Source organism: Quercus lobata, chromosome 6 (genome assembly GCF_001633185.2).
Source record: "Quercus lobata isolate SW786 chromosome 6, ValleyOak3.0 Primary Assembly, whole genome shotgun sequence".
In the NCBI taxonomy this organism is placed as follows: Eukaryota; Viridiplantae; Streptophyta; class Magnoliopsida; order Fagales; family Fagaceae; genus Quercus; species Quercus lobata.
In genome coordinates, this window is record NC_044909.1 from 38,846,299 (window position 1) to 38,870,855 (window position 24,557).

The 24,557-nt window shown below is 33.7% G+C and overlaps 2 protein-coding genes and 1 pseudogene across 2 annotated transcripts; all 3 read right to left on the reverse strand.

Annotated features, from left to right (window-relative positions):
- Positions 1-4,273: 4,273 nt before the first annotated feature.
- Positions 4,274-5,108, reverse strand: LOC115994409 (annotated as a pseudogene).
- Positions 5,109-15,812: 10,704 nt separating this feature from the next.
- Positions 15,813-18,542, reverse strand: LOC115950259 (heterogeneous nuclear ribonucleoprotein 1-like). Its single transcript, XM_031067485.1, has 3 exons — positions 18,387-18,542; positions 16,185-16,376; positions 15,813-15,971 (listed from the first exon to the last, which is right to left on the reverse strand). Exons 1-3 carry the CDS (start codon positions 18,540-18,542, stop codon positions 15,813-15,815), a joined length of 507 nt encoding a protein of 168 aa, XP_030923345.1.
- LOC115950260 (uncharacterized RNA-binding protein C660.15-like) lies at positions 18,543-23,502 on the reverse strand. Its single transcript, XM_031067486.1, has 5 exons — positions 23,389-23,502; positions 22,208-22,438; positions 21,997-22,030; positions 21,425-21,922; positions 18,543-18,784 (listed from the first exon to the last, which is right to left on the reverse strand). Exons 1-5 carry the CDS (start codon positions 23,500-23,502, stop codon positions 18,543-18,545), a joined length of 1,119 nt encoding a protein of 372 aa, XP_030923346.1.
- Between the last annotated feature and the right edge of the window lie 1,055 nt (positions 23,503-24,557).

Sequence of the window (24,557 nt, forward strand, 5' to 3'; positions counted from 1 at the left end):
ACTTCTGTTAGGAGGCCCAGATCCCAAATAATATATGAATATATAGTATTTAAAATTTGGATTTAATTTTCCTCCTAGAATATATTTTCTATGATGAAAAATAGCATCCAAGATGGATCCCCTCATTAACAATATTCTTCAAATTAATCTCTTTTTGCTTATAAGTGCAGAATTTATTATTATTATTATTATTTTTTTGAGGGATGCAGAAAATTAAACTTGGGCCATGCAATCAGTGCGAGTTTCCCTTAATTATTTATATTGTAGGGAGCTTCAATTTTCAATCCAGACTGACCTTGATAAACTAAACTCATCATAGTTTTGCATGCAAATATGCATGACAAAGTTCATGGAGACAGATTTTCTGAAGGGAATGATTTGGTTGAAAGTGTTTGGGAGTGAAAGAGGTAGAGAATATATGTGGATTGTGGAGAGACTCTTTTGTGATTGAAGTAATGATGAGTAAATCCACCCACCATAGCACTGAGGCCAAAAAGATTTTGCTACAAATAGTTGCATGACTGACCTAATAAAAGTGCTCCGTACTCCCTCGGGAAAATTTGCTTTCTTTAATATTTTTAGGTGGGAAGCAGATGGGGAAGTGTTGGTGATGCCTTTTAACTCTGCACTGTCTTCTTTTGATGTCACTAATCCTTTATTAGCAATGTGCTTAACCCTTTTGTCTTCAACGCACAGACCGTTATGCCCTTTAGGACTTGGATTCAGAGAAAAAACATAGATGTCATCCAACTTCAAAGTTTTAAACCAAGGCGAATATTGAATATTTAAATTAAAGTACAATTTTTGTTATTTAAAATTGGGGGTTATTTTTATTTCAGTCCTTTATATTTCCAAATTGTTACTTTGATGCTTCATGTTTGATTTCGTTATCAAGTTGACCATGTTGTCTATTTTTGTTATAAATAGATAAACATGAATGACATTTAATGGTCAAATTATTAGCAAAAGTAGGCACCATGAAATGGAATCAAATGTAAAAGATCAAAACAAAAATTTTAAAACATAAATGATCAAAATAAAAACAATCTCAAACTTTAATGGAGAAAAAACGTACTTTACTCAAATATTTACTATTTAGATAAAGACATAAAGTATGATTGATTATATTTTATGAGGGTGACATGATTAGGTTGAGTTCCAATTACATTTGACAGAACTTTTCAGGTCTAAATGCAAAAAATACCCCTTCAAGTTTGGGTTAATTGCAAAAACACCACATAAGATTTTAATTATTTCTTATAACTTCATGATATTTTTATATCTATCAAATTAACTAATGAGACAAACTTCCATTAGCCTTTATGAACAGAAAAATCACATGACCATCATGTGATTAATAATATATGTGAATTAATTGGTAAGTTTTCTTAATGTGGTCACGTGGTAATTACGTCCATTTTTCCATCCACAAAAAGCTAGCGTAAGTAAGTATTAGTGGTCAATTCGGAGAATATATAAACCTCATTGAGTTATAAGAAATAATTGAAATCTCAAGGGGTGTTTTTGCAATAAACCCATATCCCAAGGATGATTTTGCATTTTGACCCAGATTTTTTCAATATATTTTTTTTTTACTGTGAAATATTTTATCATTTAATAAATTTCTATTGAATATGTTTTTTTTTTTTTTAATTTTTTTAATTTTTATAACAAATTCACAATTACGTTATACTGTTTCCTTATATTTTGTCAAACTTGCATGGTTCTATGCTATCTAAAGCTTAATTGGTTTGTTTACAAATTACAGCTAGGGTCTAATACTCAAACTTGAGATTTGAGACATGGCACCGTCCAACGTCAAATTGAAAATATTCCTCCAGAATCTAGTAAATTTTCAAATCAAATGCATGGTTTGTTCCTAAAGTCCAAGTAATAGTTCGATCCTGTGGCTTTTGGTCGGTCAGATGCTTGAAGAAATGGGATTTTTCCAAGCTCTTACTGCCTATTGAATTTCCTTTTCTAGTGCACGAAAGCAGATGCTCCAGGCTGCGTTACTCTCTGTCTGTATGTGAAATATCCTCTTCTAGCGCATCAAAGCAGAGGTCCAACTTTGGGACTGTCTTACTCGCTTTTTCTATTTATTTTTTAAATCTTTTTTTTTTCTTTCTTTAGAAATAATGGATGTGGAGGGCACCCTAACTAGCTATGCATTACACCAATCTATAACACAAAAGTACACCTCAAGCACTCTTAATGCAATACATAAATAAGGAATAAAAATATATAAATGGGGGAAAGAAGCTGATTGTTTCAAACTCCTATACACAAGTACCACAATAGTTCCATATATTGTTCTAATGCTATAGCAACTTATTATAGAATTTCATGTTTTTTTTTTTTTTGTCATTCAAAAAGTTAATACATGAGTCAAGAATCTTATATTTGAGTAGTATTATTCGATTCTCTACACAAGGAGAATTTGAGTGTAAATCTTTCCACAAACTTGTTATACAAATTTATTACCTCAAATTCTATTGCAACAACTCGCATCAACTATTGATTTGACACAGATGTTATTGCAACATTTCTTTTTCGTTGTAATAAATATTTTTTCTTGTAGTGATCTCATTTTAAATATGAATTCCCTTGTAATATGTTAATAAATTAAGTGAATGAAAGATATAACCCTTTTAGCTTTCGGTGTTGTGGACCTAAATTTGAGTAATTGATCTCATATTAATTTATTTTCTTCTTCCTCTATAGTCTAACATCGATATTTTTATGCGATCTTGGAACATCAAAATTGGTTTGTTTTAATTCAAACTATAAAAGGATGAAGTACAAAAATTTTGGAAGATAAATTTCAACTTGTTAGGACATATGTAAATCATGTTAGGAACATATGTCATTATGGAATTGGTTAATCTTTTAACAAAATGCACTTTACTTGTATTTGGGTAGATCTAAGATGGGTTTAGTACTTCAAGGAACAAGAGTTCAAGTCAAGTATTGAAACCATGCAAATTCGTTCAAGAAACAAGTGAAGAATTGCTGATTCATTAAAACTCGATAGCTCTTGATAGCTCTCGATAGCTTGCAAGTGAAGAAGTGTTCATTCATTAAATCTCGATAGCTAACTCGATAGTTCGCAATAGATATGAAATTTAGATTTTCAAATTTGATTTTCGGTCCATGCTTATGTATTTATGTAGGGTTTCTTTTCTCACAACCCTAGACAAATATAAGACTTATTTTAAAGGCCGCCACACAATAGAATACAAGGAGAACACATGCAAAAGGTGACCGAAGCTTTATTCTTTCTGAAAGAAGTTACTGCGTTTTTACGCCTTAAGCTTTTATAACCAAGTGCTTCTTAATCTTCATTGTTGATGAAGTAAAGAACTTTGCAACCAAAAATCTTCTTCAAGTTCGTGTGTTAGTCACGTGCTGGGAGCCGTGCATCATTGGTTAATCACGTATTGAGATCCATGCAAAATGGTGATGTTCATATATTGAAGAGTTTAGAGGTTTTGAAGCGATAAAAGGTTTCTGCTGTAAGTTCATCTACGAGCATTGTAGAGTCTATGGACAAAGGTTTTGTACTAGTTCTGAAACTTCTCTTTACTATAGTGGATTGCTTTTCGGAAGGTTTCCCCCTAGGTTTTTTTACTGTAAAACTAGTTTGTTTCATTAGTTTTCTTGGGTCATCATATCTTGTCTTATTTAATTTTCCGTTGTGCATGATTTTGACATGATATTGATGTTTATTTGTTTTAACAAGTTTTATTCATAATAAATCTAATTAATAACTTGGGTTTAAAACTTGTTAATTCCATCAATTGGAGTCTAAATTTCCCAACACAACTTTCAAGCTTTAGACTTAATTTTTGCAAGTTGAGCATTTCATCAAAGATTAATACACAACTCAAGAGAGAGTGTTGAAAACACTTTCCACAAATTGAAGACACAATTAAAGGATTGATTGCTTGGAGTAAATCAAGAGATTTGAGCAAACAATTATGTTGATACAAAATTCAAAATCAAAATATACAAGTAATAACTTGATCTATTTCAAATTCCATAAATCTCATTATAAGCATAAGTTCCCTTGTAATGTGTTATCAATCAAGGTGAATTAAAAAGGTAACTCTTAAGTTTTTGGTGTTGTGGACATAGGTCTTAATTAGTAGCCGAACCATGTTAATGTCTGATTCTTTCTTATTTTCTCTTTATGTTACATAATATTTCAAATTCTTACATCACACACTTTAAATCAAGATAAAGATATAACAAACGTTATAAGGATGAATTCTTAGACCTTCTTTAGGTTGAAACGAGTTGCAAAAAAGTGATCTCTCACCCAAAGTGGAGACCATGAAAGCATGGCAAACAAACCTGTCATGTGCCCAAATATAATTTGCTTTGGTGGTCTAGGACTCAAAACTTTCTTCACTACATGTCTTGCAAATATTGTAGCATCCGTTGCCTTACCACCTTGTGAAGCCCTAGCTCGCTCTGCAATGGCCTCCTTGAATTCCTTATAAAGTTTCCAATCATAGTTCCCCACTCTGTCCGTGTTAGCACGACCAAGGTTTGATCTCACGGCTCCGGGCACTACTAGCACAACATTTACACCAAATGGCCTTAATTCAACCCGCAAAGTGTTTGACATTGCATGCACTGCAGCCTTGCTAGCACAATTGGACCCTGCCCACGGAGTTGGCACTCTCCCCACAACGATCCCAACATTTACAATGCTCCCACTTTGCCTTGAAGCCATGTAAGGCACTACTTGTTGCACCAGTCTTAGTTGCCCCAATGTGTTAATTTCATAAGCGCCTTCCTAATTGTGTCAAGTGGAAGCTCAGCTAAAGGGCACTTCCAATTCCAGCATTATTGATTAGAATTTCAATGCGGCCACACTTGGATATAATATTGTTGACTGCTGTTGCTACACTCTCATCAGAAGCAACATCGAGCTCAAGTGTTTCAATATTGTAAGATGAGAGGTCTAACATGTCATGCATACGTTGGGAGATGTCGGAGGCAAAGACATGGCAATTTTGCTCGGCAAATGCCTTGCAATACTCATAACCAATGCCACCTTTAGCATAGCTAGTGACCAAAACAACCCTATTGTCACCCATTTGTTTTTCTTGTAATTGGATAGTTGGCCAAAATGGGAAATTAACCATGATTTTCAAACATTATAATTAGTAGACTACGTTTTCAAATTATATTCTTTACTAGCATCTCGAGTCTAAGAAGCTCGATTTTGGACTATAAATCGAGTCTTTGAGGGTCGGTTTTCATATTCTGATCGAGTCTGAGTTGACACTTTTTCTACATGGCGTCCACCTGTAAATCGAGTCTTAGAGACTCGATTTAGTGGAGTTTTCATTTTCCCTCAAATTTTGTAACTTTTATGTGGGACCTACTCTACTGACCTACTCCATTTTGGCCGTTTAACCACCAAAATGTTTGACTGACAAACCTTTGCCATAAATTTGACTCCCTTCTTCAAAATTACTTGGATCTCAGTTAGCAAATACTAATATTTTAGTGACAAAATTCACAGCCAGCTCTACTTATAAATACACCATAACCCACAGTTGCCAATACACACAATACCAAAAAAACTTCAGCTAATCTCCAATGGCAGAAGTAGACCAAACCATCGATGGAAACCTGTTAGTAGCCAAGTCCCTCGCCCACTTCGGCGTGGAGCACATGTTCGACGTGGTTGGAATTCCCGTAACCTCATTCGTCAATCGCGCCATATCTCTTGGAATTCGTTTCATCACTTTCCACAACGAACAGTCCGCCGGATACGCTGCCTTCGGCTTTTTCAACTCAGCCTTTTCAACCCACGGCGACCCACGACGATCTGAACCCGACCCACGGCTAGCCACGAGCACCGACAAGCACCGACGCCCCACCCACCCATGGTCCCACGCCGAGCTGAAGCCACCCACGTCGACTTGAAACCCACCCACCCATGGTCCCACACCAATCTGAAGCCACCCACTCCAATCTGGACTTTTTTTTTTCTCTGATGAGATGAGAAGGTGTAAAGGGTGTGCATTATTCTTGTTTTGTAAAGGGCTTATAAATCGAGTCTTAGAGACTCGATTTTCAGGTAGACGCCACGTGAAAAAAATGCCACATCAGGCGTGATCAGACCATGAAAATTGAGTCTTTGAGACTCGAATTATAGGCCCTAAATCAAGTCTTTTAGACTCGAGATGCTAGTAAAAAATATAGTTTAAAAACAATGCCTACTAATTATATTGTTTGAAAACCAATGTTAATTCCTAATTTTGGCCTTGGATAGTTTGTTGCTCATTCTTATATAGGTTCGGAAAGGAATTATGATATATCCGCCAATGTATTTCTTGTTTATGGATTTCAGTCTAGCCTGTTGAATATGCTCCAAAGAATATACTTTATCGATCAAGATTAGCCGACTATAGCTGTGGCTTGTATGCTATAGTCGGAAACGATTTCAGCTTTGGAATTTACAATATTTGATGCATCTCTGTAGCTTCGTTTCCCTTTGCATAAGAGTATGGGCCTATGGCCAATGGGAGCCATTTTGGGTGGTTTAGATTTAATAACGTAGACACTCGATTTTGCACCCATAATTTAATCAAGGAAGATGGCTAGAGTGGCCATTCATATACCCAAAATTTATAGTTTCATTACATGCATTAATTCATTCATTGTATATCATAAAAATGATTTTGAAGTTCTAATGGTCATGACGGTATGTCCGATTTCCAAATTGGACCGTCGAATTGAAAGATATCGTATGATCAAGTTTGCACGGTCTGCATGCATTTTGTTTGGGTGGAACCAACCACGCATGATTAATTTAAATTAATTATGATTGATTGTACAATTAAAATTAATTAAATAATTTTGTGATTGGTTGTTAGTTAGTGTCAAAAATAAACTTGCTTGCATGGGAACAAAGTGGATAATTAGATAACAAAGAAATTGTGGATAATCAAGACTTTTTTGGAGTGTTTATTTAAAAGATAATTATCATTTTAAAAACCTGAATATCCAGAAAAGGGGATTAGTTTTTAGAATGCATATTAGAAATAAGTCTAAGTGCAATTCCCGGCTCAAAAAACCTTAAAAAAGGAGTCCAAATTGGACCAAAATTCAAACGTGGGTTTGGCACCCAAGATGGCCCTCTTGGAGAGCCGATCGGCACAAGAAAAGTGCCGATTGGCCCAAATCTTTAGCTCAGCCCGAGGACTCTTAGATTGAGATAAGCCCTACTCTTTTCGATTTTTTAGAGATGAGGATGCCTTCCAATTCGTATTTGATCATTCAGCTAATTTTTCGAAGTCTTCCAATCTCTGTAAATAGAGGATGCCTCTCAAAATTCAGCAGACTTTTTACACTTTTTGACCCCCCCCCTTTCTGACTCTTCTCTTTTGATTTTTCAAATCCCCTTACGTTAAAGACGTTCTGGAGGCTCTTACCTTATGAATTATTTTTTTATTTTTTTTGTAAGTAAAGTATTTTAGGCTTCAAAGAGTTGAATAAATTTCTTTGAATCCTAAAATATTCTTTCAACTAGAAGAGCATGCTCATGCAAGAGGTATTTTATTTTTTTCTTTTCTTTTCTTTTCTTTTCTTCTCCCTTAGTTTTGTTGATGATGCATGAATATGTTTAACATGTTTTATTATTTCTTGCTCTTAATGTACAATTACCATGTTCTGCTTGACTTTTTCTTTAACATAGTCTTAGATTATTGTTTATTGTGGTTTTCTTTCTTAAATTTCAAAGTCTGCTAATGTTTATCAAAGATTTCTTTAAAAACCAAAAATTGATATGATCTTTCAGATCTGAATTTTTTCTAAACCAAAAACTAATTTGATCTTTCAGATTTGATTTTTCTAAACCAAAAACTAATTTGAATTTTTCAGATCTGATTTTTTAACATAAAACTGATCTGTATTTTCATTAAATACAGATTTGGTTTTTTCTTAAAAGCACAAAATTGATCTGCATTTTCATTAAATATAGATCTGATTTTTTTAGAAAAAGTTTTCTTTGACACAAAATTGCAGATTTTGAAATTCAATGAAAGGACTGAAAATTAGGTTGTATTTTTTTTTTTAATGAACGTGATGCCTGTGTAATAAATTCATCGTATGAATGTGGATCCTCTTTCAAAAAGTCTTTTTTTTTCTTTTACATAAAAAAGATATGATTTTCTTGACAAAATCATTTTTTTTTTAACTTTACACAAAACAGATCTAATACTTTTTAGCAAAAATCTCATTCTTTCTTTTACATAAAAATAGATATGATTTTTCTTGATAAAACCACTTTTTTTTTTTTAATAACTTTTATACAAAAACAGATCTGATACTTTTTTTTGCAAAATCTTATTCCTTTTGTTGATAAAAACAAATCTGATCTTTCTTTACAAATTAAATTTTCTTTTATACACAAAATGAATCTGAATTTTCTAAAAAGAGAGGACACATCCATAAGGTAAATTTATTTGAATTAATTTAAGTCACGTGTCTGTCATGTATGGTCAACATATCATTCAATATCATGCAAAAAATGGTATATTGGTCATTACAGTTTAGAAGACCAGGTTTTGTTTGGGCGGCATGGGTGCCTAACACTTTCCCATTTTGTGACCTAGTCCCTGAGTTTAGGATTTTTGGATAGGTAGATTAGTGTTTTGTCTTTCTTTATTTTTGGTAGATCGTAACTAGGACCAAAAGCTTTGTATTCTTTTACATAGATTGTAACTAGGACCCAAAGCGTTGTAAGGTTTAATTTACCAAATTTGTACTTTTCTTTATCCAATCAATGACAATAAAGTATTTTGATCATGTAATTTGCAATTATTTTTTTATATTTTTTTGTATAAAAAATAAGTGGCGACTCCACATCACTTATCCAAAAAGAGAGGTACCGTACCTTAAAAGTACCAAAATCTATTTTTTTGAGAGCACCCTCTCAAGAAGTGCGGTCTCTCTCACAAGTAAGAGAGACGAGGTCCAATTAATGCAATCCAAGCCCTTCAAAAGCTAGGTTGGAAATTGTTTTCAACCAAATCTTGTTCAAGAATATCAAATTTATCATTTATCTCTTCTTTTTTTGGGGAAGGAGGGCAGGCAGATGGAGTCAAATTTATTAGTTTTGGTTTACGAAGAAATACTAGAGTTCACATTACATAACTCAAATTTTAATGCGGTCTATTAGAGATTGTTAGCTCTGTTCAATTAATAAAACACTATAAGACCCTGCTTTTTATAGACCAATATATAAGTAAAGTAAAGTACGAGTGCTACACTATTTGCGCAGCACAAGTAATACAAGTTTAAGAAAATAAAGCTCAATGGGCCTAAAGCCCCTTGGGCTTGTACAACAACACCCCTTCTCAAACTCAAGGAGCATGAAAGATGGCCAAAATTGAGTTTTACCCTTTTCAACCAAACTTTCTAGCAAAATGCCCCATGTTTGAAATTATTTAGGGATATGTTCTTGTTTTGAAACTCGATTTTTAGAAAATCAAGTTTAAAACAGGGGCATATCCCTAAATAGTTTCAGACATGGGGCATTTTGCTGAAAAGTTTAGTTGAAAGGGATATATCCCCATTTTGGCCCATGAAAGGCTAACTTGAATTTGAAAGCATGTCGAGGGATGTGACTCGATAAAGATGTTTACAAATCGATCTTGAGATGGAAAATAGATCAATTGGAGAGAACCCTGAAATAAGTAATGTCAAATAAAATGATGGTCAATATATTATGTGCTTAGTCCGTACATGGAAGACATCAATCTAAATGACATTCTAGTTGTGGCAATAGGTATGAGTGGCAAAGAAGGTAGGCACGCCTAAATCCTTTAGTAATCAAGTAATCAATGTAATCAAAAGATTTAGATGTGGCCTCAGTTAGGCATGATATTCAACCATGGTACTAGAACGGGCCGCAACCGTTTGGTTCTTACTTCGCTAGGAGATCAAAAAGAGCCAAGGAGGAAGTAGTAGCCAATGATGGACTGTCAATCGGTGGGTAACCCGAGCAGAGAAGTGTAGATCAAGGAAAATAGTGTCCTCAAGATATTGAAGTATGCGCAAAACTACAACATAATGAGTCAATGAGTCAATTGTGGGGCAGATATGAACTAACTTATTTGATGAATGGTTTAGGAGATGCACGCATGCACAAGTGACTAAGAAATATACTAGTTTGACAACCAATTGCCAGTAATGAGTGTAATCATGTAATGGTTCTCCAAAGAAAGGAGTCAGATATTAAATTGGATTAGAGTATCAACAATCTTAGCACGAATGATGCTAAGACGAGTTCCAACTTGTAATTATATTACATAGTCTACTTAGAATGAGTCTTGATAGTAACAATGAAGTCAAGATTTAAGTTTAAAGTGGCTATATGTGTGTGTGTATATATATATATATCTTTGTTTATAACAAGCGAGGGAAGGAGGGGATTTTTATTTTTATTTTTTTTGCTGAGAGGAAGGAGGGGATTCAAACCTAACTTCTCTTTTTTTATTTTATTCAAACCTAGCTTCTCTTCAAAGAGAAAACTAAGCATTGCCATTAAGCCATAATACCCACGTACGTATATAAACTTTTTTTTTTCTTTTTTGGCTGAGATACGTATATAAAGTTATAAATATTAGAAACAATATCATATCCATATATACACATTATAAACAAAATCATAGAAATGGCCAACGGGTCAAGAGAAAAAGTAAACATCAATATCAACCTAACTGAGAGCGACCACATAGCCTTATTTGTGCCATACTGTATGCATGGGGACTAAAAAGGTCTACGAGGTCTACTCTTTCCTTTTTGAGAGAGAGAGAGCACCTTTCTCACCTTTAACGTGCCTCCTCCATGAATCCAATGCCATTTTTCTGCAACACAGTCCCATTAACTTGACTTTACCTATTCTATTTTACACCTCTCTCTCTCTCTCTCTCTCAAATGTGACATGTCACGTTCAAAATTATACACTGTCTCTCTCTAGAGCCCTACTATGGTCAATGCATCATCCAGTAATTTCCTTTTTCTTTTTTCCTTTTGAAGAAAAATGCATATAGGATTATTTATTTGTTCGCATGGTTACGAGGTCATTGAGGTTGGAAAAGGCTGGTAGCCTGGGACTACCCCTATAGATGATACACAATTACACATATTAGACTTGCAGCCTTAATCAAAGAGACCCACTAGATTTGCTTTCATGGACAGAGAAAACCGAAAGATATAGGAGGAAAGCAGGCAATAGCCAAACCCATTTTTCCATTCACTTACTGAAGTCATTAGAGTCCAATCACAAAAATATCCACATTCTGCAGGGTCTATAAGATTATAAACAGAGAAAGTTTTGTACAAAGTTTTGAATATAGCTAACAAGAGGGGGCTGGTGGGGTTTCTCTAGTTTCTTTCAAAGAAGAATCCAATTAAACCTTGATTTCAAGTTCAACTGGTGTCTTTCGTGTCAGCTACAAGGTCCCGGAAAAATGGATTAATTTACTTTCCGCTTTTGCTCTCTGTCTTCATCATTCACAGCACACGAAATTAATATGTTTATTTGTGGCCTTTAATTGGGGCTTTAAATTAAAAAAAAAAAAAAGGTTAACCTGTGGTTGAAGAGATATTTTTAAAAATTTTGTATGAGAAATGAAAAAAGTAATTTTCTCTTTTCTGAAAGTTTTTAATATTTAAGCATTAGAATTGTTTTTAAAAAATCCATTAACAAATAATTTAAAGATATCAATATTCCTTTAATCAACTCTGTTTTTGGTTAGGAGGATATATTGAATTGAAAATGACAGCCACCCAATTGGCTTAACTTAATGACATGGTAGCTGCTATCGTTTTCATTTAAGAAAAAAAAAAAAAAAAAAAAAAAAAACATAGTAGCCAACTTGACATTTCCCGTTAATTCACCTAAAATTGGGATGATATTAACAGGGGTTTAAAATGGCGTGACATCATTTTATTGATTATAAAAAAAAAAGTAAAGATTAAAATAATCTTATAATATATATATCCTTAAATCCTAAAAAAAAAAAAAATGAATAAGTTGAACATAACCCTCTTAAACTACAATATCCCCAAAGTTTGGAGTTGTTTGAATTTTACATTTGAAATTTTAGAATTTGGATTTTATCCTATGAAATTCTATTTCATTTGCATCAATAGTCCTTTCATCCATATTTTTTGTTAAGTGTATTCAATAAAATGACATTTCCCATTATTTCGTGGGGTAAATTATCTCAAAGAAATATGGATGGAGAGACTATTGATGTAAATGAAATAAAATTTCAGAGGGTAAAATCCAAACACTCCTAAACTTTAGAGTTGTAGTTTTCAACTTATTCATTTAATTTGTTTTTTAGGATTTAAGGATACAAATATAAGATTATTTTAATCTTTACATTTCTTTTATAATACTAGTGGTCAAGATTATTTCTTGCCATCGTTCTAGTAACAAACCTTCCTAATATACGATTGATTAAATTTTGCTATATTTAAACAAATGTTGTCTATTTTAAGGACCTTTTTAGCTTAATAAGCACTTCTTTAGTTTTTCTAATGAAAATATCTAGAGTTCAAATCCTCTACTTTCAACTATTAAATTATCAAAAACAAAAAATATAAATATTAACTATTACCATTTCAATATTTATTTTTAAATTATTGATGTAAGGACACGATTCATGGCGGACCGTAACAGTGTCGGGTTCGCGCGTGAAAAGGCCCTAACAATATCATTTGTAGAGCGTGGGTTTGGAAGGCTAGGCCTTGATCGACAGACGGTGGGTTTTTCGTGGTGTTCGTACAAGTTTAAGTTTTCCTTCACCCCTGGAGTCTTTCTCCTGGAGGTGGGCTGGGAGGCTCTGGTTTTTGGCCATTTTTCCCAACCCCCTCTCTAGGTTCCTTATTTTTCCTTTTATACTCGCCTGCGTCCACTATCCTTCATCCACGTATAGGGTCAACCTTTCCAAGGCTGATACTAGTCCCGTCAGTCTATACCCAAAGTCATTGGGAATGGTTGTAAAAGCCAAAGAATGCGGCTCTGTCAGGTTCAGAGCATTAAATGGCAGTAACAGCAGCTTTCCCTGGATATTTTAGATCTTTCTTCCAAGTTTCAGTCCTATACCGTTTTTACCCTTCTTTCTGGGGATACTTTGGGTCTGCTGAGGACTGAACTGCCTTCGGGGGTATCCAAAGGCTATCTTGTCGAGTTTGGGCCATAGCCCTCCTTGGCTTGGGCCTTCGGATTCTCCCCGGGTAAATGGGCCTGGCCCATAAATCATTTGGGCCCCACAATTGATAATGTGAAAAAAAAATGAAATCTACTTATTTCAATGGATAATATTTTAGAAGGTGGAGTTAACCAAAAAACTCTATAAAAGAAAAGTTTAATCCAATGGAATTTTGTGAGATGACACACATTTTAATGAAATAAAAGATATATAATAATTTTCCGAAAATGCTTTTAACTGGACTATATGTACGTTTAAAATTATCTTACACTCGCATTTATCAGTTGATCTTCATTATTTTTTTATGAAAATATATTAGATTTATTTTGTTTGATTAAAATATGTACACTATTTACAAGCTTTCATGTATTGTATTCAGACAAAAACGAAGCAAAATTAACATGATTACTTACCATAAACATTCTTTTGCCTCATACGTATGAAGATTTATATATTGCTTCATCATCTTTAGGCTATTCCGAAGAATTCCTACTTATAATTACAATGGGTGTGAAATAGAGAGACTAAAGTCATCCTGATTTAATCAGATGCTCTAAAAATTTCGAGCATAATAAATTTTTGGTCGACCTGAATCAAAATCTTAATGGAACTAATGGAGGATCTGGTCGTCATTGACGTGATGGGCTCGGTCTCAAGCTTAAATTATAAAGCTTGGGAGATGGGCTTGAACAAGAAGCCCATAGCCCAACGGCTTCATACCAAAACTAGGCTTACAGAGTGAGGGCCGACTTAAACTAATGAACTGGTTTGCATGAAATTTGATAGCAATCAACTCTGTTTCTTTTAGGGGCAAAGCAATATTTGGTAACATACTAAGACTTGCTTACAATTTTGCTAGGATAAACCACATAATGTGATTACTCCAATCCGACTATTAAAATTTTCAATACAGATTGAGCTCAAGTATATCAATAATATAGATTATATGTTTGAATTTAATTCATTTTCTTATTGAACAAAGTTCAAGTTTGTTCATGAAATACTCGATTAACATATTCTTTTTCTATATATGGTAAACAACGTATCTTTGATGATCACCTTTTCCATTAAGCCAAAATACCAATTAATTTTTTGTGTGGGCAGGATTAGAACCTAGTTGAATGTTAAATTAATAAAATTGCAAGATAAATTAATGATTTGAAGAAAGTGAATGATGATTAGCAGGACTAAAAAATTTCTAACAAAACTGAATGTTGAATTAATGAATTGAAGAAACTGAATAATTAAGTAGAAATATTACAAACTTCTATTTACAATCATCACAAGTCTCAAATGCTATGTATCACATTACATTAACTTTGTGATGTCGCAGAAGCCTAAAGAAAGCACACACGATGCTCTCTTGATGGAACAGAAACTAAACTATTAGTTCCTGGTAGTAAACCTCGAATCCATGAAGGGTTTCCCAGAATCCACAAGGAGAATAAAAATGGAATCCACCAGAAGAAAATTTTGACAAAATGATTGTGTTTATTGATAATAGTCTGATTTGCCACTGATGACTACAAAACATATAAATATTGAGAAAAACGCCTAAAAACCCTAATTCGCACTAATTACGTGATTAAGTCACAAAAATACCGAATTTTACAAAAAATAGCAAAATTGAGTTAAATGCAAAATTATAAACTACTGACTTTAAGGGTCGTCTCAAAACAGACGAGACCTTATTCTGACTTTTAAACTAAAAGTTATTAAGGAAAAACAAATATTACTATAAATAGCAAAAACACTGTTTTCAGGGCCTTAATGAAGGAATTCGCCTAAATTTTGGCAACATTTATGGCATCATGAGTTTGGATCAGAACGCCGTTTCCCTTCAACCTGTCAAATTTCATACAATTCCGACACTGTTACCCCGACGGCCTCTATTGGCACCTCCTTTGATCTTGCGTTGTGACTTCCTACGTCCCTGCTGCTCCAGGAAGACATGTGCTGTCTGTTCTACATCACTTTGGCAATGGTAAATTGAAGTTTGGATGTCTCCATAAAGTACACCCGCCAGGAGGTGCCAATTGTACCAATGGATCATGTCAAGTATTAGACTATTTTGATTGTCATTCTCTTTCCATTTGTCATTTATATTATCGTTTCCCATACTTGTAAGGTTCAGCCCTCTCAACCTCCAAAGTCCAACTTTACAGTTTGTGACTCCTATTCCGCAATGCCCTTTCCACAGCTTCCTCTGAATCGAAACTAACAAATCCAAAGCCCCTCCGTTTGTTGGTTATACATAAAGAAAGCCTCAGTAACCGTGCCAAAACTATCAAAATATTTCTTGAATTCCGGCTCAGATCATTTGGAATACCTTTTACAAAAATCTTATGAATACTAGTTCCATTATTGTGCAGTTCCTGATTCCTGTCCTAAGATTTTGCCTTCTTAACCTCCACAGTCCGATTTTTCAGTTTGTGAAACCCTTTCTGCAGCACATTATCCACAGCTTCTTCTGAATCAAAACTAACAAATCCAAAGCCCCTCGGTTTGTGGTTTTTCTTGTCATACACAAAGCTAGCATCAGTAACCGTGCCAAAACTCTCAAAAGTAGTCCTTGAATTCCAGCTCAGTCAGATCACTTGGAAGACGACCTACAAAAATCTTCTTATTAATACTAGTTCCATTATTGTGCAGTTGTTCTGAGTGGTTATTCTGTTCTTGGATACTCTCACTAATGCACAGGGGTGGTTTCACATCTACCTGTAAAATCAGATTGGCGTACCTTATACACATAATGAAACGAAAAGCAGAAAGAAACACACTGATAACAAAAGAATGAAGAAATCAAAATCTGGATATAAGCGTGATAAAATTAATGCAGAAAGAACCACAATATAACAAGATAGAATATTATACAAGAACAAAGAAACAAAGCTCATATTCGCCGAAGTGTCCTCTCAAACAAGTACGTACCGAAGATTCTTCTCGAATGACTATATTAATAGTTTCTAGGTCTTTGAAAGTAACACAGCCAAACCCTCTTCGATCTTTGTCTGAGAGAACCAAAGCATGCATCACTTCCCCATACTTGCCGAAGTATCCTCTCAAATCAGCCTCACTCAACCTTCCACTCGTCGATTCCATGGAAAACCCACAATAGAAATCCTATCAAAATCCCATCTGGGAATGAAAGAAACCCCAAAATCAAATGAAGAACAATACTAAAAGAACAAAAAAACAAAGAGGCCTATACTAATGCACAATTAAGCAAGAACAATATTTTGAATCCTTTACAAAATATCTGAGAGACAGGGATGGACAATCTAGATTATCTTCTAGTCCAAGATAGTAAGAAAAAACTCAAACATTAAAAAAAAAATTATATATAAAATGATACAGAAGAGTACAAAGATTAACATTAGGAGAACAAAGAATGCACAATTACGCAAGAACTGTATTTGGAATTTAGAAAATACTTATCTCAGGGACTATCTAGCGTATGTATGTAGTCCAAGATAGTATTCAAAAACTCAACCATTGAAAGAAAATTTTATAAAGAATCAAATAGAACACAAAGATTGAATATTTACGGAGAGAGAAATCAATGAGTACCTCTTTCATTATTTTTCTTGGAAAGAAAAAAAATGAGGATTAAATCAAAGAAACCCAAATGAGCAATCGGCACCAAATGGCTAGCACAAGTATATATAAAGAGATTGATTGGAGAAGAAAAAGATAGAACGCAATTTAGTCCTTTCTTGAAGTGAAAATTTTCTCTGAGAGAAAATGCGAGGGAAAAGGTTATTCTCGTTAATATATAGTTAGGGATTATATTACCAAAACACCCTTGAGGTTTGGCTTAAGCCTTAACGGCAAGGCCTCCCTTTTCCTTTTTCTTTTTATTTCTTTTTAACCAAATTTTAGTGAAAAAGCCAGATCTATTTAAAAAAAAAAAAAAAAAATTCTTTCCATACATATTTAATGGAGTTAATTAGGCAACACTTTGTAAATTCTTTTGAAGTCCTTTTTATTTTATTTTTATAATACTAAGTATTTTAACAGATATACAAGGGGAGAGGAGAAAAAATTTTAAAGAAATTTTAAGCCTTAACGGCAAGGCCCCCTTTTCCTTTTTCTTTTTATTTCTTTTAAACCAAATTTTAGTGAAAAAGCCAGATCTATTTAAAAAATAAAAAAAAATTCTTTCCATACATATTTAATGGAGTTAATTAGGCAACACTTTGTAAATTCTTTTGAAGTCCTTTTTATTTTATTTTTATAATACTAAGTATTTTAACAGATATACAAGGGGAGAGGAGAAAAAATTTTAAAGAAATTTTAAGCCTTAACGGCAAGGCCCCCTTTTCCTTTTTCTTTTTATTTCTTTTAAACCAAATTTTAGTGAAAAAGCCAGATCTATTTAAAAAATAAAAAAAAATTCTTTCCATACATATTTAATGGAGTTAATTACGCAACATTTTGTAAATTCTTTTGAAGTCCTTTTATTTTTATTTTTATAATACTAAGTATTTTAACAGATACACAAGAGGAGAGGGGAAAAATTTTTAAAGAAACTAACAGTGGTGTATGTCTAAAAAGGTTTAACTCTTGGATAAACAAGTTGAAATTAAGCACAAATTGCAAGATAAATTAAGCACAAATTACAACTTATCCACTTGTAGTTTGACTGAAATTTAAGTTACTTACCTGTGATTTGAAATTTGACATTTTACTCACCTGAGATTAGTTCAGTTAGAGTTCCATAACCCACCTTCGTTAAAAACATGGTTAAATATATAATTTTGCTTAATTTTTATGTCTCTCTCCCCTACAAACACAAAAAACATAAAAATACAAGATAAAATAAGATCAAAAGGATGTTGGTAAAGATAAAAGAAGAAGCTTCCTTTGCCTAAACTAAAGTCATCAACCAACTCAACTGATTATGGACTATCATTCTTCAATTCAGTCCATAAACAAACTTCCTACAAGCAAATCAAAAGCTATTGAATCGTGATGGTCCATGTATCAAAAGCTATATATGGGGAAGAAATCCTTATTAAGATGAGAATGATGGGTTTGGTTTTCTTATGAACAAGAAGTTGCTAGGTTTTTGCAAATTTGGGTTGTAAATTGTGAGTTGATGGTGCTTTTTTTTGGTCCTTTCTCGACAACCTGTTTACTATTACCAGTCTCACTACCAGTGTCATATGACTCAATTGATCTGCTTAGATCATGTCCAACTTTATCTGCGTTGAGAAATTGTGAATCATCAGATAGTATAATACCAGAAGACCCTGAAACACTAAAGTGTTCCTTCTCTTTCTCCATTCAATCATACACAGCCTTGACAAAGCCATTGCTAAATACATAAGACTCCCCAAAAACGAGTACTTTATTAGACTTGAGAGCCAGTTGAACAGATGGACAGGGGAAAATAATTTTAAAAGCGTCCTGGGGTTCAAATGATGCAAGTGATACAAAAAGAGCATCAATCCAACTACCACGCTTAAGAGCATCCTCAGTAGCGGCATCCAACATCTCAATCATTGAGGGGTGAACAAACATAGAGACTAAAGGTATACATTCAGGATATCTGCAAGAATTGAACAGGCTGGGAAATTCCAAGTTTATGCAAATTTTCATAGCCGATAAAAGAATTCTTCGAAAAGAAAGAATCCACACATTCCTTTTGAGCAATGGCAAAGACATTAGGTGTGCTTGGGTCTAAAGTTGATTTGGAAGTTTCTAGTTTAGGATTTTTGTGCATTTGAAGCAGTGAATGTAAAAGCAAGTTTGAAATGCTAAGATATTGAATAAAAAATTTTACCAACTAGCTTTTGATCTTATTTTCTCTTGTATTTTGATGTATTTTGTGTTTTTGGAAATGAAAGACATAAAAGTGGAACAAAGTACATGTTTAGCCCTGTTTTTAATGGAGGTAGGTTACGAAACTCTAACTAAGCTAAGCTGGGTAAAGTATCAAATTTCAAACCACATGTAGACAATTTAAATTTTGACCAAGTCACATGTGGGTAAGTTGTAATTTACCAATAAATTAATGACTTGAAGAAATTGAATGTTGAGCAGGACTCAAAAATGTAACAAAATTGAATGTTAAATTAATGAACAGAAGAAACTGAATAAGTAGAAAAATTACAATCTTCCATCACAATCATCACAAGTCTCAAATGCTATTGCTATGTATCACATAACTCTCTCTCTCTCTCTCTCTCCTTCTTCTTCTTCTTTTTATTTTTATTTTTATTTATTTTTTTATATATTAACTTGGGGAATGGGAAATCAAACTATGAATGTCAACAAAAGATGCGAGGTGCCAGTTGAATCAAATGGGTCATTGACAAGTATCACATTACTTTGATTGTCAACCTCTTTCTAATTGTCATATACATCATTTTTTCCATACTCAACTTATCCTACATCTGAGGTGGATTATCATCCTTAGTTGAATTTTGATGGAGTGCAGGGTTTGCATAAGGCAACAGAGCTCCACTAGGTTCAATCCCATTCTAATCTCCTACACATGGGAATGCCCTATAACCAACTCCACTAAGCCCTGAATAGGGTTAATAAGTGAGCAAATTGGAATAATTCCATGCAACGCCCTCATAAGTTGGAGAGGGGTCAACCTATATGGTATTGTGACTGAAACAATTTTAGCTCCAAATTTAGAGCTATCGTCCTCTAACTCATTACGTGGCGATTAAAGATACTATTTATGTGTAATTTTAGTCATACGACTTTTTTTAGTGAGTCGTATGACTTGTTTAAATAATACACATGAATAATCATATAAATCACCACATAGTGGGTTGGAGGAAATTCTTTCAAACAGGTTTAGAGCTAATCTTTGACCATTGTGATTTGTTAAGTAAACGATAGGCTTAGCTTGAAGATTTCCCAAATTTTTTGGAATCATTAGAAAGTTGTCTTATGATGAATCACCTGGTCTATCCCTAAGTTCTAATAAAAATAAGGAATTAATATAAACTAGTACTAGTCCCATGTGTTGCACAGTTTTGGTCTAATTCAGTCCATTAGGTCTATTTGGTCAATTCGGCCCACTTTTGTCCATTAGGTCTATTTTGGTCCATGTAGTCCAAATTGATCTACTTTGGTACATTCGGTATGTTTGATCCAATTCAGTTAATTCAGTCCAATTTTGTTCATTCAGTCTACTCGGTCCATTGAATGTAGTCCACTTTAGTCCAATTTGGTCCATTCAATCCACATTGGTCCAATTCACTCCATTTTGTCTGCATTGGTCCATTTTGGTGCTTTCAATCCATTCCATAAGAATGGGAAAAGACAAGTTTGAGTTGAAAACATGATTTTAAAAACCGAAATGGTCAAAGTGTTGGGTTATAGATTGACATCAGGTAATTAATTCAATTAACCAAGTGTTTAGATGTGACTTCAAATGTCTTTTGAAGGATTGAGATGTGAATGAGACAACTATTTGAAAACAAAATTGAATGTTAAATTAATAAAATTGCAAGATAAATTAATGACTTGAAGAAAGTGAATGATGATTAGCAGGATTCAAAATTTGAATGCTGAATTAATGAATTGAAGAAACTGTATAAGTAGAAATATTACAAACTTCCATCTACAATCATCACAAGTCTCAAATGCTATGTATTAGAGTATCACCAACAAAATCAACAAATTTTTGTATTGTTTGGAGAATGAACAGTGACTTTTACCTTTATCTACCAACTTTTTCAAATTCAAATACACTTTCCAACAGACTCTCTATCTCATTTAAATATTATTTCTTCATTCATTATTTATTCTTTTTTTAACAACTACACATTTTCCAACATTTTTTTTATTCAACACCTAATTATTATAATAGAAAAAAAGGATTTGAAGAATGAACAGTAGCTCATAAGACTTGATGAGCTACTGTTCATGAGCAAAAAAAAAAACCGGTTTTAGAGAGATTGTTGGAGCACAGTTTTTCTCTTTTTTCCAGTTTCACTCTCTATATTTTAGCTATGCATGCTCAATTGGAGATGCTCTCACATTACATTAACTTTATCAATATTAAATTGAACTTTGGATTGTCACCATAAAGTACACCCGCCAGGAGGTGCCAATTGTACCAATGGATCATTGATAAGTATTAGACTACTTTGATTGTCACTCTCTTTCCATTTGTCATTTACATAATCGTTTCCCATACTTACAAGGTTCAGCCCTCTCAACCTCCAAAGTCCAATTTTCCATTTTGTGACTCCTATTCTGCAATGCCCTTTCCACAGCTTCCTCTGAATCGAAACTAACAAATCCAAAGCCCCTCCGTTTGTTGGTTTGTGGGTTATACATAAAGAAAGCCTCAGTAACCGTGCCAAAACTATCAAAGTATTTCTTGAATTCCGGCTCTGTCAGATCATTTGGAATACCTTTTACAAAAATCTTATGAATACTAGTTCCATTATTGTACAGTTCCTGATTCCTGTCCTCCTTCGATTTTGCTCTCTTAACCTCCACAGTCAGATTTTTCAGTTTGTGAAACCCTTTCTGCAGCACATTATCCACAGCTTCTTCTGAATCAAAACTAACAAATCCAAAGCCCCTCGGTTTGTGGTTTTTCTTGTCATACACAAAGCTAGCATCAGTAACCGTGCCAAAACTCTCAAAGTAGTCCTTGAATTCCAGCTCAGTCAGATCACTTGGAAGACGACCTACAAAAATCTTCTTATTAGTACTAGTTCCATTATTGTGCAGTTGTTCTGAGTGGTTATTCTGATCTGGTTACTCTCACTAATGCACAGGGCTGCTTCCACATCTACCTGTAAAATCATATTGGCGTACCTTATACACATAATGAAACGAAAAACAAAAAAAAAAAAAACACACTGATAACCAAAGAATGAAGAAATCAAAATCTGGATATAAGCATGATAAAATTAATGCAGAAAGAACCACAACAAGAAGATAGAATATTATACAAGAACAAAGAAACAAACCTCATATTCGCCGAAGTGTCCTCTCAAACGAGTACGTACCGAAAATTTTCCTTGCAGGACTACATTAAAAATATCTTGGTCTGTGAAAGTAACACAGCCAAACCCTCTTCCATCTTCGTCAGAGAGAACCACAGCATGCTCCACTTCCCCATAGTTGGCGAAGTGTCTTCTCAAATCATCCTCACTCAACCTTCCACTCGTCGATTCCATGGAAAACCCACAATAGAAATCCTATCAAAATCCCAACTGGGAATGAAAGAAACCACAAGAAACATTAGAAAAGGGGTTTAAAACAAAATCAAATGAAGAACAATACCAAAAGAACAAAAAAACAGAGAGTATGTATTACGCAAGAACAATATTTGGAATTTAGAAAATACTTATCTCAGGGACTCTCTAGCGAATGTATGTAGTCCAAGATAGTAATCAAAAACTCAAACATTGAAAGAAAATTTTATAAAGAATCAAATAGAACACAAAGATTTAGTATTTACGGAGAGAGAAATCAACGAGTACCTCTTTGATTATTTTTTCTTGGAAAGAAAAATATGAGGATGAAATCAAAGAAACCCAAATGAGCAATCAGCACCAAAAGGCTAGCACATGCATAAATAAAGAGATTGATCGGAGAAGAAAAAGATAGAACGCAATTTAGTCGTTTCTTGAAGTGAAAATTTTCTGTGTCAGAAAGTGCGAGATCTCAAAATGCGAGGGAAAAGGTTATTCTCGTTAATTTATAGTCAGGGATTATATTATGAAAACGCCCTTGAGGTTTAAGCTTAAGCCTTAACGGCAAGCATTTTCCATACATACTTAATGGAGTTAATTAAGCAACACTTCGTAAATTCTTTTGAAATCCTTTCAAATGTTATAAAATTGTAAGATAAATTAATGACTTGAAGAAATTGAATGATGAGAGGACTAAAAAATGTAACAAAATTGAATGTTGAAATAATGAACAGAAGAAACTGAATAATTAGAAAAATTATAATCTTTCATTATAATCATCACAAGTCTCAAATGCTATGTATCACATTACTTCTTCTTCTTTTTTACATGGGATGGGAAATCAAACTATGGACGTCAGCGAAAAATATACTAGGAAGTGACAATTGAATCAATGGGTCATTGACAAATATCACATTACTTTGATTGTCAGCCTCTTTCTATTTGTCATTTACATCATTGTTTCCCATACTCTGCTTATCCTTCATCTGAGGTGGATTATCATCCTTAGTTGAATTGTGATGGAGTGCAAACATAGGGCAAGAAACCTCTACTAGGTTCAAGCCCATTCTAATCTCCTACACTCAAGAATGCCCCATAAACAATTCCACTAGGCCTTGAATTGGGTTAATAGGTAGGCAAACTAGAATAATTCCACGCAGCACTCTCATAAGTTGGAGAGGGACAACCTATATGGTATTGTGATTGAAAAAAGTTTAGCTCCAAATTTGGAGCAATCGACCTCTAACTCATTACGTGGCGATTTAAAAGACTATTTATGTGTAGTTTTAGTCATGTCTTTTTTAATGAGTCATATAATTTGTTTAAATAATACACATAAATAATCTTATAAATTGCCACTTAGTGGGTTGGAGGAAATTCTTTCAAACAAATTTAGAGCTAATCTTTGGTCATTATGATTTGTTAAGTAAGCGATAAGCTTAACTTGGAGATTTCCCTATATTTTAGGAATCATCAAAAGTTGTCTTATAATGAATTACCTGGTTTATCCCTAAGTTATAATAATAATAAAAAATTAAAAAAAAAAAAAAAAAAAACTAGTACCAGTCTAATGTGTTGCATGATTTTGGTCCAATTCAGTCCAATAGGTCCATTTGGTCCACTTCGGTCCATTGGGTCTATTTCGGTTCATTTGTTTCAAATTGGTCCGGTTTGGTGCATTTGGTAGTTCTGTCCAATTTAGTCCATTCGGTCCAATTTGGTCCCCTTTAGTCCAATTTAGTCCAATTCACTCCATTTTGTCCGCTTTGGTCCATTTTGATCCTTTCAATCCATTTGATGCATTTAAGAAATTGAAAAGACAAGTTTGAGTTAAGAGCATGGTTTTAAAAACTGAATTGGACATCAAACCATTTTAAAAGAAATCTCCGGTTTAACCTCGGTTTTTGACCGGTTGTTGGGGGTTTTAATTGAATCGGATTGGCTCCTGGTTCCCGATTGAACCAGTCGGACCGGCCGGTCTGGTTTTTAAAACTATGGTTAAGAGTGTGATTTTAAAAACTGAAATGGTCAAAGAGTCAAAAAGGGTCCAATTCCTAGTTTTTACGAGTTGAACCATTGGTTTTCCCTATCTTTATCAGACCAAACTAGGGTCCAATTCTCG